At 44.6% G+C, this 16,688-nt stretch overlaps 1 protein-coding gene across 4 annotated transcripts in view; it reads right to left on the reverse strand.

Annotated features, from left to right (window-relative positions):
• Window positions 1-16,688, reverse strand: part of CLEC16A (C-type lectin domain containing 16A) — a 118,946-nt gene that overhangs the window by 91,727 nt on the left and 10,531 nt on the right. For all 4 annotated transcript variants that reach the window (XR_014785487.1, XM_084818095.1, XM_084818097.1 and 1 more), the window contains exons 2-5: window positions 14,003-14,131; window positions 10,933-11,066; window positions 9,534-9,682; window positions 5,869-5,974 (exon numbers count right to left, since the gene is read on the reverse strand). Coding sequence is in view for 3 of the 4 variants with exons in the window: in XM_084818095.1 (XP_084674221.1) it covers window positions 5,869-5,974; window positions 9,534-9,682; window positions 10,933-11,066; window positions 14,003-14,131 (518 nt within the window). In the remaining variant the exon portion in view is untranslated. The remainder of the gene's footprint in view (window positions 1-5,868; window positions 5,975-9,533; window positions 9,683-10,932; window positions 11,067-14,002; window positions 14,132-16,688) is intronic.

Here is a 16,688-nt window from a genome sequence, read left to right on the forward strand (position 1 = left end):
CCATAAAGCAGCATACTGAAAGAGCAACAACACAGACAGTCAGGGCTGGTTTTGTAGTATTCTGGTGCTCCACGCCTAGTTAGTGACATGTTCCATTGCTATGGAGGGAAGACGTTAATTCCAACCAACCTTCCATGCACTGCAGCAGCGTTTTATTATTACTTCCCTGTACTTTCTTTATGCAGGCAGATGGGTTATGCTCCCAGCCTTTAAAAGGTCAGCTAATTGTTTGCAGTGGTTTCTAAGTACACATGCAATTTTTTACATGGATTATCTGTTATATGGATATGTGCACACAACCCACACAAAAAGAAAATTTAAGGGACACAATGAAAAAAGATCACTTTATATATTAAACTGGGATCATAAGGAAACACACGTCTCACCCAGCTGCTCAACACACAACCAAATGTGAGTTAAAGAGATATCAGTATGATTTCTTGGCACCCCAAAACATACACTTCAGACACACACAAACAAATCTCACAAAAGGGCAAGTATTTACATCTGAAAACGATGGCCAAAAAAAAAAGCCAGTGAAGACAAGCTGTTCCTTAAAAGATGACTCTGGCCCTGAACAGCTTGGGGAGGAATACCTTTCCCACTCAATGTCATCAGCCAGGATTACTAATAGATGACCATCCACCTATGTGGGGAATCTTTCCCTCTTGATTACAAACCCCAAACGTCACCACAGATAGGAATGCATCTCTGAAATGTGGATTATGAATGTCAAAAAAGGAAGTGGTGGGCATGGCAGGAAAAAAAATCACTGTGTTTGGCTCAAGCAACCATGTGCAGAGCTATCTGACTTGCATCATAGACCTTTGTGGGCCAGATCCCATGACGATGTCAGATGTGTGAAGTTGGCCAATACAGATGCATGGGTAAAGAATGGCAGGGGGAGACTTATTACGGAGTGAACCCACAAAGCCCAGCAATGCATGGGATAGGCATGTCACATTACTCTGCACAGTACAAACTAGATGGAAATCCAAGGAAAAGGTGGTAAAAAGATCTAATCAAAAGTGGTTGTGAGTCACAACAAAAAGGTTATGAACTGGCAACGCAAAACGAATATGGATACACATTCTTGAAGAGGGATCTTCACTTCCTGTAGTGAGACACATATGCCAGCCCGGTTCACACATCATGGCTACCCAGGGTTTAGACAAACCATTTGGAGCATTGAACAAGCGGGAGCGAGTGAGCATCTGGTGCCAACCTGGCCACTCCTGCTGATTTAAATAACCAGGGGGTGCTCTGTCCCTGGGTTGTTTTATCATGACATCCAAACCTGGCATCATAGGATGTTGGGAGAAGAGCAACCCAGACTTGCAAACCACGGTTTGTTCCTGAGTTAAACGTCTGGGTTGTTCCTTCCCCAGCAACCTCCAATTCTGGGCTTGGATGTCATGTAAACAGCCCAGGGATGCAGGGCTCCTAGGTTAATTCAGTGAGAGTTGGCAGTTGGTCAGAAGCCAGCATGCTTGCTCCTGCTGCATGATCCACTACCTATGGGTGGACTTACCCGCACTGGGTCCTTTAGGGTGCAATCCTATGCATCTTTAGACAGAAAAAAGTTCTATAACTCCCAGCATTCCCCAGCCAGCTTGGCTGGCTAGGGAATGCTGGGAGTTGTAGGACTGAAGAATGTAAGAAGAGCCCTGCTGGATCAGACCCAGGGTCCATCTAGCCCAGCATTCTGTTCACACAGTGGCCACCCAGCTGTCGACCCACAAGCAGGACACGAGTGTAACAGCACCCTCCCACCTCGACTTGATTGCATCCTTACTCTTTTTCTTGGATTTGGTTTCATTTGTGCTCTGCATAGTACTGAGACACACCTACCTCTTGAATTGCTGGACCATGTGGCCTTGCTCTGTAAAAATATTTCTCCCCACCCAACCATTCTGCAGTACGAAGATTTGTTGTGACTGAAGATAACACTTCATGCACCTGCCAAAGTGGGCTCTAGTCCACAAAAGCTCATGTCACAATAAATTTATTTATTGCATTTATACCCCGCCTTTTTTCCTCTTGCAAGGAACCCAAGGCAGCTTACATTATCCTCCTCCTCTCCATTTTATCCTCACAACAACAACCCTGTGAGGTGGGTTGGGCTGAGAGTCTGTGACTCAATAAAAGGCATAAGCCAGCTTTCCCCAACTTGGTGCCCTCCAGGTGTTTTGGACTTCAAGTCCATTAGCCCAAGCCAACATGGTCAATGATCAGAAATGCTGTGAGTTGTAGTCCAAAATATCTGGAGGGCTCCAGCTTGCGGAAGGTGAAGTAAACTTTTAAGGTGCCACCCAACTCCATTGATGGTTTTGCTCCAAGGGATTAAAAGGGCCAGGGCGTGCAGAAGCCACCATTACCGGGGAAGAGGCGTGCCTGCTGCTGCTGGGCCTGCTGCCGCCGCCTGCTGCTGGGTCTACTGTCGCCGCCGCCGCCGCCGCCGCCGCCACCACCACCACCACCACCACGCCTTTCCTGCAGACTTCTGCCTGGCAGACCGCCAGTCCCTGCAGGACCAGGCCCCCAGGTACCGAGCTAGCTGTGCTGCTTCCACCTGCCCCTCCCTGAAGGGGCTACATAAGCTGGCTGGCTGAGGTGGCCTGGGAGAGCCAGGGCCTGCAGGAGAAGCCACCACCACCGGGGAAGAGGCGTGCCTGCTGCTGCTGCCGCCGCCGCCACCACCAGGCCTTCCCTGTGGACTCCTGCCTGGCATTATTTTTAAGGGGATTTTTAATTGTTTTTTTTTTTATTGTTTTTTAAGACCGCTCTTAAAGACGCCCTCCTTGGATCCTCAAGTTCTGAACAACTTTCGCCCAGTCTCAAATCTGCCATTTTGGGGCAAGGTGACTGAGCGGGTGGTGGCGATGCAGTTGAAGGCACACTTGGAAGAAACTGATTATCTAGTCCCATTTCAGTCGGGCTTCAGGCTTGGACATGGGACAGAAACGGCCTTGGTCGCCTTGGTTGATGATATGAGGAGGGCTCTGGATAGGGGTGAATGCTCCTTCCTTGTTCTCCTCGACCTCTCAGCGGCTTTTGATACCATTGACCATGGTATCCTCCTGGACCGCCTGGAGGGGTTGTGCATTGGAGACACCGTATTGCGGTGGTTCCGGTCCTTCCTCTCCAGCAGGTACCAGAGGGTAGCACTGGGAGAGGAGGTTTCGGACCCGTGGCCACTCACTTGTGGGGTGCCACAGGGTTCCATCCTCTCCCCGATGCTATTTAACATCTATGTGAAGCCGCTGGGGGCTATCATCAGGAGGTTTGGGGTGCGGTGGCATCAATATGCGGATGACATGCAGCTCTACCTCTCGTTCAAATCTTCACCAAGGTTGGCCATAGAATCCCTGTCCAAATGTCTGGAGACGGTGAGTGGCTGGATGGGGAGGAATAAGCTGAAGCTGAACCCTGACAAGACCAAGGTACTTTTGGTGGGAGACAAGAGGAGGCTGGGGGAGGTTGACCTGGTGTTGAATGGGATATGGCTACCCTTGAAAGACCAGGTCCGCAGCCTGGGGATCATTTTGGACTCCCAGCAGTCCATGGAGGCTCAGGTGTCAACTGTGAGCCGGACAGCACTGTATCAACTCCATCTGATACAGCGGCTGCGCCCCTTCCTTCCCGACCATCTGCTCCCATCGGTAGTACATGCCCTGGTCTCCTCTCGTTTAGACTACTGTAATGCGCTCTACGTGGGGTTACCCTTGAAGACGGTTCGGAAGCTGCAGCTGGTACAGAACGCGGCGGCTCGCCTGATTAAAGGCAGCCGCCGGCGAGATCACATCACTCCAGTGCTGAAGGAGTTGCACTGGTTACCAATTGTTTTCCGGGCCAAATTCAAGGTGTTGGTTTTGACCTTTAAAACCCTATATGGTTCTGGCCCAGCCTATCTTAAGGAGCGCTCCAGCAGCACCAGACAGGCCACTTAACAAGGTCAGCCTCGGATGGCCTTCGCTCTGTCCCATCAGCCAGGACAGCTAGACTGGTGGGGACGAGGAAGAGGGCCTTTTCTGTGGTGGCCCCCACTCTGTGGAACTCCCTCCCTAGGGAACTCCGTCATGCCCCCTCTTTAATGAGCTTCCGCCGTGCATTAAAAACGTGGTTGTTCAGGCAGGCATTTGGGGTGGGTTAGGGTATTTTAGAAAATGTTTTTATTGTAGAATTTTATTGTTTTAAACTGTTTTATTGTATGTTGTACTTCACCCAGAGTGGCTGGGTGACCAGCCAGATGGGCAATTAATAAATTTAATAATAAATAAATAAATAAATAAATAAATATAAATAAATAAATGAGCTGCCTCTCTGGAATTGATCAACAGACAGCTCTGCTATTGAGTTTTTGGGACATACAATGCAAAGCCTTCCTGTATCTTTATAAAGCCTTCATTCCAAATGCCGTTTTGCTCAAGAAGATGAAAAAAACGTTCCTTGAGTCACAAAGTAGTGTTAGCATTGGCCGTTCAACTGTTCAAGGAAATGAAGTCCAATTTGCTCTTTTATCCTCCTCAAATATCATCTGGTGAACTTGGAATGTATATGTATGTTGTTTTTATATAGTGCAATTGTGGCACACTTTGGAAGGAATTTGCAGTGATGTTAACTGCTAAGCTCAAATAAAAATAACCCATTTTATTTCTAAAGAGCTGCCTGAAAGATAGGAGAAGGGAGGAGGAAGAGAAACTGAAGTAAAATATTGAAAGCTCCACAGGAATGCAAGTTATTTGATGTTATTGGAGCGACAGAAGTTTTCAGCGTTTAAATGTCAGCAGAATTTCCCCTTTGCTGATGTGTAACCCCATCGAAGATGCAACTAGGATCCATAGAGCTATTTAGGTCATTCAAGGACTTGAGCACATGCATACATCCACCCTGTTTTTCCAAAAGCAGTTTTCTATGTGGAGTAAGAGGCACTGTTCAAGAAATGCAAATCCAAAGCACCCCCTTCTCCTTAGCTGCATCATTCTTTGAATCTTTGCCACAGGGACTCAGTGGACAAGTTAGCTAGTTCAGAATGAATTCCTAATCCATGGCTCACACTAGTTTCTAGGGAGGATAAACATGGTCCATATTTCCTATGACAAGAAATATTTTGCTAAATTTTACTCTATAGCACACTGACATTTTCTTCACTGATGAACAAAGTGTGTGTGTGTGTGTATATATATATATATATATATATGAGAGAGAGAGAGAGAGCGCGCGCATTAGAGCGTGTGTGTGAAAGAAAGAAAGAAAGAAAGAAAGAAAGAAGAGACAGACAATATTCAAGGCAACAGATTCAGTTTTTGACCATGCAACTTAATGTTAACTACCTACAGCATGTCTAAAGAATTATTCGTCAGCAAGTGTGTGTACATCTATGCACACAAGATCTAGCTAAGAATGACCTCTAGTGGCTACTACTATGTATTCCCTTATGTGCACACAGTCCCAGTTTATTAAACCTTTAATTCTTTTTCAATATTGAGAAGCAAATAGATTTAGAAGGGTCCTTTCAGAGATCAAAGGTTCCAATAGTAGTAATATCCACTTTGTAAGACACAGCTTTGCTCTATGAAACTTCTTGATAAATCTATGAAACCGTTATGTCTCAGTTACACTTTCAAAACAAGGCTGTTATGCTAAAGCCACACTCAAGCGTAACTATTTACCAAGTCTATAGCTTGATTGCTAATTGGGTTCTCCCACCCTGGAGGCATTCAAGATGAAGCTAGACAGCCATCTGTCAGGGATGCTTTGACTTAGATTCCTGCATTGAGCAGGAGGTTGGACTCAATGGTCTTATAGTCCCCCTCCAACCCCACTATTCTATGACTGTTCCAAGCCCAGAGATTTAGGAAAACTTACCTTTGTAAACATTTAAAGTTATCGTTCTAACTGCAATCCTGACCATGCTTTCTGGGTGATTGAAGAATTTAATGGCCTCCGTGTACAAGGCAAAATCATTTGTGTGCTGAAAGAGAAGACAGTTAGGCTGTAGATATTATTTGCTGTTTGCATTTATATTCTGTGCCATGATCCATTGTATTTCCAGGGTGGCTTACATGATTTCAATAAAACAATAAAATTAAGAGAAAACAAAACCACTTGGGGTGCCAGGAGCAGGGCCAGGTCAAGAAGCACCCCCAAGCTATGAACTTGCTCCTTCAGGGGGAGTGCAACCCCATCCAGAACTGGTTGATATATCTCAGTACCTGAATTAGGACCCTTCACGACAAGCACCTCTGTCTTGCCTGGATTCAACTTCAGCTTGTTCTCCCTTATCCAGCCCATTAGTGACTTCAGTCAGTCATTCTGAGGAGTCATATCTTCCTTGGATAAAGATGTTAAGGAGAAATAGTCTTGGGTGTCATCAGCATACTGATAATACCCAGCCCCCAATCTCCTGGTGATCTCTCTCAGCAGTTTCACGTAGTTATTAAACAGCACTGGGGACAGGATGGAGCTCTGAGGGATGCCACATAACAGCTCCTTTTTCAAGGAACAAATATCCCCGAGTGACACCTTCTGGAACCATCATGAGAGAAAGGAGCGGAACCACTGCAGAGCAGTGCCCCCACCCCCCAAAGGTGATTCAGAAGGATACCATCGTCAATGATATCGAATCCTGCTGAGAGGTCCAAAAGAATCAACAGGGATGCACTCTCCCTATCGATTCCCAGGCAGAGATCATCCACCAAGGCGACCATGGCAGTCTCAGCTTCATATCCCATTCTAAAGTTGGTTTGAAATGGTTCCAGGTAATCAGTTCCATTCAAGACTGCTTGGCGTTGAATGGACACCGCCTTCTTGATTACCTTGCCCCCAAATGGTAAATTACTCATTGGCCTATAATTATTGAAGTCCAGGGGGTCAAGGGAGGGCTTCTTCAGAAGCAGTCTAACAATTGCTTCTTTCAGACATGATGGAAAATTACCTTCCCTTAGGGAGGCATTAATAATATTCAGCAAAAATTGCTTACCATCTCCCCTCCCTGGACTAAAAGCCAGGATGGGCAAGGATCAACAGCACAGGTTGTCTTTTTGACCAAACTAAGCAGCTTGTTCACATCATCAGTAGTCACAAGCTGAAAATAATATAGTTTAATCATGCAAGCAGCACTGCTGGACACTCCACTGTTGACTTCTGTTCCCACGACAGCGCCCAAGTCAGCTCATATCCGAGAGATTTTATCCACAAAAAACTCATTAAAGGCATCACAGCGAGCTACTGAAAGTTCTAAAATCAGATTCAGTGTGTGTGTGCGCGCGCGTGCGCTGACTCAGCTCCCTAACCACCCTGAACAGCTCAGCTGGGTGCGAGTTCGTGGATGTGAGCTGGAAGTGGGATGAAGAGTTGAGGTTCTCTTGGGCATAGCCCACACTGACCTCCCACCCTGTTCCTGCAACCTCAGTAGTTCAATTGGGGCACCGGGGGGGGCACTGAGGGAACACCGTCATGCCCCCTCTTTAATGAGCTTCCGTCGTGCATTAAAAACGTGGTTGTTCAGGCAGGCATTTGGGGTGGGTTAGGGTATTTTAAAAAAAAAATTATGGTAGAATTTTATTGTTTTAAATTGTTTTATGGTGTGTTGTACATCGCCCAGAGTGGCTGGGTGACCAGCCAGATGGGTGATTAATAAATTTAATAAATAAATAAATAAATAAACACTAGTTATTGCACAAATGTACCAGTTTTGGCTCTTGCATTGTTATTTTTTAGCACATTGGTGCAGTTTTTTTTTTTTTTAAATTTGGAATGGTGCCTCTTCCCTCATTTATGAGTTTATGCCAAAGATAAATATGATTACACCCGATAACACATAACTATAATAACAGATATTATATATACACACAGATCTAAAATTGGTAATTAAGCTATTCCTACAACCGTATTCATTGCCCATCAACCAGATGTGCTCTTCCATTTTATAACTTCATTTCTGACATAGTATAAACCCCCCAGAAAATATTTAAAATGTTTCCCAGCAATGAGGAAGGTATTTTGAAAACTGCACTTAGTTTTCAAACCACACAAGAGTCTTTCCTTTGCTTAGGCTGCTGCACCAGCTGTGTCCTCTCTTGGACAGATACAACCTGGCTACTGTTATCCATGTTCTGGAAACATCAAGGTTAGAGTAATCTGATACGATATACGTGGGGCTGCCTTTGAAGACTGTTGAGAAATTCAACTGGCTCAAAAAATGACAGCTAGACCATTTGATAAGGCTCATTCTCTGACCAACCTTAAAAGACCTGCATTGTTACCTAGATTTCCAAGCACAATTCAAGGTGCTGGTGTTGAACTATGAAGCCCAAACAGTGCAATCCCATACATGTCTGTTTAGATGTAAGCCCCATGGAGTTCAATGGGGCACACCCTAGAAAAGTGGGTATAGGACTCCACTGTAACAGCTTGAGGGCAGAGTATCGGAAGGACCACTTTCTCCCATATGAGCCTGCCTGGCCTAAGACCTGCATTAAGGGTCCTTCTCTGGATACACTTGCCTTCAGAGCTTTGAGGAGGAACCACAACTTATTGGTAGAGCACCTCTTTGACCGCATAAGGTCCCACTTTCAATCCTTGGCATCTCCAGTTAAGAAGAACTGGGTGCAGGTGATGTGAGAGTCCTCTGACAAGACTCTAGAAACCAGTCAGAGGAGAATACTGGTCCAGATGGACAAATACTCTGACGTGGTATCAGGCAGCTTCCTATGTTTCTTCAGAGACTGGATAGGTGGGGAGGTAGACACTTATTTATGGAATGCCCAGCCCCGACAAACTCAGAAGGCATCTACATTCAGGCACCAAGTTTAGAAAAGGGACGATAGTTCAGTGGTAGAGCCCTTGCTTTGCACATAGAAGGTCCCAGGTTCGATCCCCAGCATCTCCAGGTAGGGCTGGAAAAACTCCCTGGAACCCCGGAGAGCCGTTGCTGCCACTCAGTGTCAACAATACTGGGCTAGAGGAACTCATGGTCTGACTCAGTAGAAGGCAGCTTCTGATGTTCCTACGACTCTTCTCTTCACTGGAGCTATCAATTGTTAGCTGTGACCTGCTGTTTTTATTTGCTTTACCATTCTCTGTGTTTATTGGATTATTCATCTCTTTTGTTTGTGGCACTGCTGGATGCTTTGGTAAGTCTGTTTTTATTTTGTTGTTTGTGTTATTATGTTCTTAGGGTTACTTTTGTAATTTATTTTTTTAAAGAATTGTCATGGCTTTGTTGTGAGCTGCTTTGTAGACTGAAAAGTAGAAAAAGAGCATACTTTTTAACCCTTAAGAATGCCATTGCTTGGTAAGTGCTTAAAGTGGCATCCACACAAGGCCCAAGGGATAAGGAAACTAGAATTAGTACACATATTTTGAACCAGTCTAATCGAAAAATGGAGAGAATATTGGGGAAAGAGAGTAGTACTGGGCTCTTAAAAATGCATCTGTGTCCCTGAGACCATTCAGTATTATCCACATCTCACATGGACACTGCAGTCAGAATGTTTTCATTTAAGCTGGAACAGGTTACTTCTGCTTACCTCATTATAAAAGAAATGAACAGTGTGATTGTTGAGTTTCAGAGAAAGTGTTTTCAGGAAGGAAATATAGTATGCCATGATCTCTTCATCCGAGAAATCAAATTTGTGCACGATGATAGAATTTACATAGTTGTTTGAAAGCAGGTAGTCTGAGAGAAAAAAGCACATCTGTAATCACCACAAAAGTTTTAATCCACAAAGTTAAGAGATTTACACAAAGCATTCTAGCAAGCAACGTTGCCTGAAACTGACCCAGTATTCAAAAAATGCTCACCAGTGAGACATCCAATTAGAAAGCAAGTGAACAGTAAAGTGAGCCTTCTATAAAAGAGCCAATCACTCCTGGTAGAAGCACATTCTGTTACAGAAGTCTGAACATAGATTTACTCTGCCATTTTATTTCTGTACTTTTGATTGTCCAGGCCTTTCTATTTTTAGATAACAGAAACTTTAGACTGGCAACAGAGCCCATTTTAAAGTGGAAAGATAATATGCTTCAACTACACAACAGCAAGCTTCTTCCAGATATAAGGAACACAATAAGTCGAAAATATGAGCAATGAAGAAAGGCCTCTCTCATGCCATCTCTTTCAAATTCCATGCATTTTTCCTCCCCACCAACATCTTTCAAATGACATTTGGTATTTACTGCTCTGAATAAAGAAACAGCAAATATATATCACAAACCCTTTGCACCAAAGAAAGCGAAGTTCTACTAAACCTTCGTGATTCGTATCAGCAAAACTCAAGTTACTTGGTTCAGCTTTAGACTGGCTATGAGGGGCGTGTGTATGGGGAGGGGAGAAGTGGGCTTGTAGCCCAACACACTGACCCTGTTTGCACTTTGTAACAACCCACAGTTAACATGGGTTGCTGAAAAGACAAGTGAGCACCTGCATCTTGGTTCCATTGCCCACCTGCCCACCTGCTCCCACTGAGATAAACAAACGAGGGTTGCTCCAGCACACCTGCTCGCTCCTGCTTGTCCTTCCAGCAACCCATGGTGTATTAACCTATGGTTGTTAATGATGCACAAACTGCTCAGGGAGAGCAGTTTAAAAAAATTAAGCAGTCAAACAGATCCAAAACCATTTCTATAGGCTCCAGGATGCACACCACTCCAGATTTTGGTATTTATTTAAAACAGTTTTATACCCTTCTGTTTAGAAGCAGTGGTTAGCTTTGTCATCCCAACCAACAGGACCCTAACTTGTAGCAGAATGGACTGGAAATGAACATTCAATGCAAGTCTCGAACCCACAACCTTCAGGAGAACTATCATGCACCATAACCACATAGCCCTCCTACCCCATAGTAAAACGCAGGCAGTGAAGGTTTAGTGTTGCAAGAACAGAACAAAGCTGTTTAGTGAAAGATGACATGAGGCATGTATACTTACAGAGTGAGGTTTCATGACTAATATTCTCAAAGAGGATGTTCAAGGTTTGCAGGAGCTGCACACACACGTAACGGCCAGACTTCTGACGCAGAATGTTCAAAAAGAACACAAACATGTTCTTCTCCAAGAAAAAGCTAGAATACCATCCAAAGTTGTTACTGATGTTTGCTATATTGGACTGAATAAATTATTCTTACTTATTTGTAAAACATTTAGGCTGCAATATTAAGCACAATTACTAGGGAGTAAGTCCTGTGGAAGACAACGGCCAGGTTTGCACAACTGGGGAAGGAAAGTAAGCCATCGTAGCTTATTTTACCACCCCACATCCTTACCATGATTATCCTCGCAGGGCACTGTTTGTTGTTTCATGGGGTGGGTTACAAACCACCCAGGAACCCATGGCTTGTTCTAGGGTGATTTGTAACCCGCCCCCGCCTCGTGGGGCAGGAAAATAAGCGATGATGGCTTACTTTCCTTCCATGTTCGTGAGAACAGGCCAGTGAGAGTTACTCCAAGCAAGCATGCATAGGACTGCAAGGTAAATTCTACAGATCTCTTCCCTTTATTACTATACTTTTGCCAGGAGAAGGACAAGCTTTTTAATGTAACTGATTGTGTTATACACATAAGAATGTTTTTATATGTCTCGTTTTGTTTCTAACTTTGAGGTTTTTGTAACTGCTAAAAAAACAAAACAGCTCATAAAAACAAAATAAAAATGAAATGTTTTCTGGAATTATTAGAACAATTCAACGTTTAGAAATGGTACATGGTACAATTTCCAGGGATCAGTATCACCTTGGAAAGCAGATGGGGAATTGCTAGAGATGGGCTAAGACACTTTGGTGCCTGAGTCAGAAAACCCAAATGGCACCCTCCATTGTTAGAACTAATAAAAATAATAGATAATTTGCTGCTTTTTAATGGTATCCCAAAAATCTGACCAAAGATAAGGAGACCCCTGTGGATCACATATTTGAAAAGCACCCCAGGCCAATTCTCTGTACATGTTGAAAATTAATCTGTAACTGTTGGATCCGATTGTCAAAGCAAATGTTATGCAATTACAGTGCAATCCTATGCATGTTTACTTAAGAGTTAAGTCCTACTGAGTTCAATTGCACTTACTGACTGCATTCGTATAACATGCTAACCCACGATGGGAAAATGCGAAAAAAAAACCAGCTTCATTTTTGCGTGGGGGGGGGGGGCGCTCTGGCTGCGATCGAGATTGTGGCTGGAACGGGGACGGGGGGCCAGCGGCAGCCCCTCCAAAGTGACATTTGGGCACTCTGGGAGGGCTGCTGCTGGCAAAGGGAATGGAGCAATGGGGGAGAAAACCACGATCATGATAATCGAGGGATTGGCAGCAAACTAGATGGGTTCTGCTGTCATGTCCTCTGGGATGCCGGGCGGAGCTGGCTGGAGGATCAAGGGGGAAACAGCCAATGCACTGTGGGTGGTGTGCCTGATTGCCTGTCGGGTGCATAAATCACACGCTGTGGGTTTGCAAAACCACATGTAGTGCGTGGCGAGTCACCCATGATGGGCTGGTGTGTCATGCAAATGCGCCCATTGTCAGGTAAGCATGTATAGGATTGCAGCCTTAAACCGCAATTTTCTGAGAGCAACTGAACGTTATGGGCAGAATCCAACATCACATGAGAAGAAGTGCACTCATGTGACAGGACTTTCTTCCTCTTCGTCACTGCAGCCCCCCACACTTCCCCCAAATCTGCTCCCAAGGGTCACTCAGAAGGGGACTCTAGAGGTCCCCTTTTATCTTAATGAAATTTACTCCAAGTATGTTGAGGACAGCAGCCTAAGAAAGAAAGTTATAGGCTTAAGATCAGGGTGTTTAACACTTTGTTCTCTCTAGGTAATCTTGCATCCCCTACTGCAAAGGTTTAGCTGGAATTAAGGTGGATACAAATCATTAAGATGCTCCTTCTTCCACAGAGCTGGGAGTGCATCGCCCGCATCATCTGCTGGTACAGCAACTTAAGAAGTCCAACTCCTCTCAGGCTGCCCAACGGGTAGGATTTTCTTATCATCCAGCGCTACCCAGAACTGCAGTTTGCAGTATGTTTCGCCCGCAGACTACTAGCACCCAAGGCGACAGGGGCTTTACACTAGTTTTATAATATTACAGGCTTGACCCTAGGATGCAGAGACTAGCCCATGGCTCTAGGACATGCAATCGTGTATACCAGAGGGAGGATGATCCATTGTGCCCCCTGGGTGATCTTGTGTGTGCCTATTTTACACTCTTTAATTTGTCAGTTTGCTCAATTCCTATATTATGAATATTTAAGCGTCCTTCAAGACACATCCTTTGTCTTCCAAAAAACAAAACTGTTTTATTCAGCAACTAGTAGCCCTGGCTTCTTGAAAGATACAGGTCCTCAACTGTTTCTAAAACAGACAAAGGCTGCAGGGAGCGAGATTGTTTGGGTTGTTCGATACTGTGTACTTCTGGGATAAGGGCGAGACGGAGACAACACGGGGAGAGAGTTATACAATACATGAAAAGAAGCAGAAGCGAAAACAAAAAGCAGAACCACTGGAAAAAAGCAGACCCTCCTAAATGTACTATATACAGTCATACATGAATATATTCTCATGGTTATTAACCAGTTAGCACCCATCACTATTTAGCAAATACATGAAGCATCAATGGGAAACTAAATTTAAATCAGACCTTTCTCAGTAATTTGAGGCTGCAATGCTAAACTCACTTACTAGGGAGTAAGCCCCACTGAATACAGTGGGATTTCTTAGTGAACATACATAGGACTGTGCTGCACATCGCTGATTTAAATCAGTCCATGATGCTTGCAATGCTACATGCACTTATTTGGAATTATGTGCCATTGTACTGAGTGGGACTTACTGAGTAAGCATAGATAGGATTGAGATGCAAGTCCTACTTTTTCTTGCAGCAATTGACTAGCAGTTTAACTTTGATGGTGTTTATTTTTATAGTGTTATACTATATATTAGTGTGTGCGCGCACGCGCGCACACACACACACACACACACTAAAGCAAATAATTAAACCTCTTACTCAAACACTGAACTGTCATTTTGGTCTCCCCATATAAGGATCTCAGTTATAGATCGAATGGTCTCCACCAACAGGTTGCGGTTGTGATCAGTCACAGTGGTATTTTTGGTCAGAACATGATACAAATACCTAAAAGACAAAAACACAAACAAGAAAAGAGCTATTAAGACCCTGACAGACTGCAACAAACATGCTGAGATGGCCATGTGGAGCCTCTACGTGACTTTCTTTGAGAGTCAACACCAACAAGAGCGAAGCAACTGGAGGACCTTCTGTGAAAACAGTGGCTCATCTCCGTTTCAGCTGTGTGTGGCGCGCGAGTAGAAGAGCACGCCCATTTCCAGCAGCCAAGAGCAACCAATGCGAGCACGGACCACTAAGCTCCCCATGCATACAGGTCTTCCCAGGAACCACAGTGCAATACAAAAGACTCTAGGTCACACACTTCTTTCATGTAGCCAGGCCTGCTGGGCTCACCGGTATCCCATATGAATTGACAGTGCCTCTCCTTTAGGCAGCACCCAACGCATTTCTGCGGCTGGACACTGATTGGGCGTTGTAGGCATACCATTTTGCAGGGAAGCTCAGACATTACTAATCTTCTAGACAAAGATTAAACTGGTGAGGAACCCTGAAGTTCTTCAGAACCATTTTAAAATCAAAGCACTGAACCACACGGAGTCAGAGGGAACTATCATTGTGTAATTCTCCACACAGACCAGCGGCTTGCCTAAGTTCTCTGACTGGTTTGCCGAGCCTCTGCTTCCTCCCAAAGCATCAGTGCTTTAAGCCTTTATATGCCACCCTATAATCAAGTTCGCACAGCGGATTGCACAGGGCTTGCACTCGATGCCCCTGCTTATCTATTCTGTGCCGCTTGCCTATTCTGTTAGTTCAGAGTAGGACATAACACAGACTCTGGCCCTGAACCAGCTAAAAATCACCCTGAGTAAGACCAAGTGAAACCAACAGGTTAGTTGTGGCGATCTTATGTCCCATTGCTTTCAATAAGAGTCACAACTACTTGTCATGCATGTACCAAAAATGTGGGTTTTGTTTCAAAATGCATTTTAACCTTGCTTCCATTTATTTATTTGTGACATTTATATGCAGCCTGATAAGAAAACGTTCTCAGGGCAGCTCACACAATGTTGCTCCTTGTTGTTACAGCGCTGTGAAAGACTAGAGGTCAGGCATTCTGCAGAAAATATTGCAGACCAGAATGTGACCATGATGTACAGATCATATACACGTTCCTTTCAGCCTGATCCCAGTTCTGTAGGGCTTAGCCTTTTCCCAAGTAGGTGTGCAAAGGGCTGCAAGCAACCTGGTAAACAGACACTCACCTGGCTAGCTGTGGCCAGTTCTTAATACACTGCCTTCTCTTCTTATTACCAGTGTTGCCCCTTTCCGCTTCGATCTGCCTTGGCCCAGCCCCACCCTCACAAAAACAAAGTAGCATACAAAACTGACATGCCCATGACTGGTAGATCAATGCAAGAAGGTCCAATAGCCACTAGGCATGCTAGAGCAGTTTTATTTTCACTATTTTCATTTGTCTGAGAGTGCAAATATTTGGTATTTTTGAAATTATCTGATTGGTTCTCATTTACACAGAGAAAACTCTTTTCTCTGAACCAGGGGTGGGCAGAGGTTTTGGACTTCAACTCCCAGCATTCCTGACCATTGGCCATGCTGGCAGGGGCTTCTGGGAGTTGAAGACCAAAACTTCTGGAGATCTACCTTCTGCCCAGCCCTGCTCACTGGATCTGGTAGAGGGCATTGATTCAGTTTGGAGGTTAACTGTAGGGCTAACATGCTTACATCCAGATTGTTTTATATTAGTCGAATTATTTCAGAGAAACTCAAGTCTTTACCAATTTTTAATTCAAAAAGTTCCAATTTAAATAAAAAAGCCATTAGAAATGGATATTTATCCATGCTGGCTACAAGTGACTTGCATTAGAAAACTGATTGGTGGGGCGCCTCCTCCATCCCATGCAAATGCTGTGGCCTTGATATTATGCTAAGTTAACTTAAGGTTCACAGAAGTTTTCCATCCTTTCCTGCGGTCAACTGTGCCCCTCAAAAAGCCTCTCCAGGTGGTCAGGAGGGTCTCCTGAACAATATGGGAAGGGGCATGGAGAGGAAAGTGCGCTGAGGAAGGACAGAATTGTCTAAACTGCCTGGATTTGGGAGGAATTTCCTTACGTTAACTGCTCTTAGGATCCAAGCTGGTACCTTTTCTGGATTTGTTTGCAAGAGCAACTGAAGTCTTTCTTCAAATTTCTACCTTCATTTTAATAAAGGAGCAGTCTGGCCTGAATCTGGCTATAGTGTGACTCCTTGCATTTGCAAGTTCTATGTAAAAGTGCTCTTGAAGGCTGCTGCTCAAAAGCAACATGTCCCTTGATGGAGCTGTCACATGCCAGGGGCCATACTGGTTCTCCTACAGTTTTCTAGGCATAGTTTAAATGCCAATTTTGACCTAAAGCCGCAGTGCAGAAGTCATGGCCCCCCAAGACCTTTACCATGGCCCCATCAGAGCCCTGACACATATGTCCCATTGCCGAATTTCCCCACTGCCTGTACTTGCCACTTCTTCCCCCACAGAGCCTCATACAGATCACTTTTTCTCCTGCTGCTGCTAGCAGAAAAGGAGGAGCAATCTGTATCAGGATTGCTG

Source organism: Heloderma suspectum, chromosome 12, assembly GCF_057233095.1.
Source record: "Heloderma suspectum isolate Gila_16-S chromosome 12, 16-S_ref, whole genome shotgun sequence".
Classification (NCBI taxonomy): Eukaryota; Metazoa; Chordata; class Lepidosauria; order Squamata; family Helodermatidae; genus Heloderma; species Heloderma suspectum.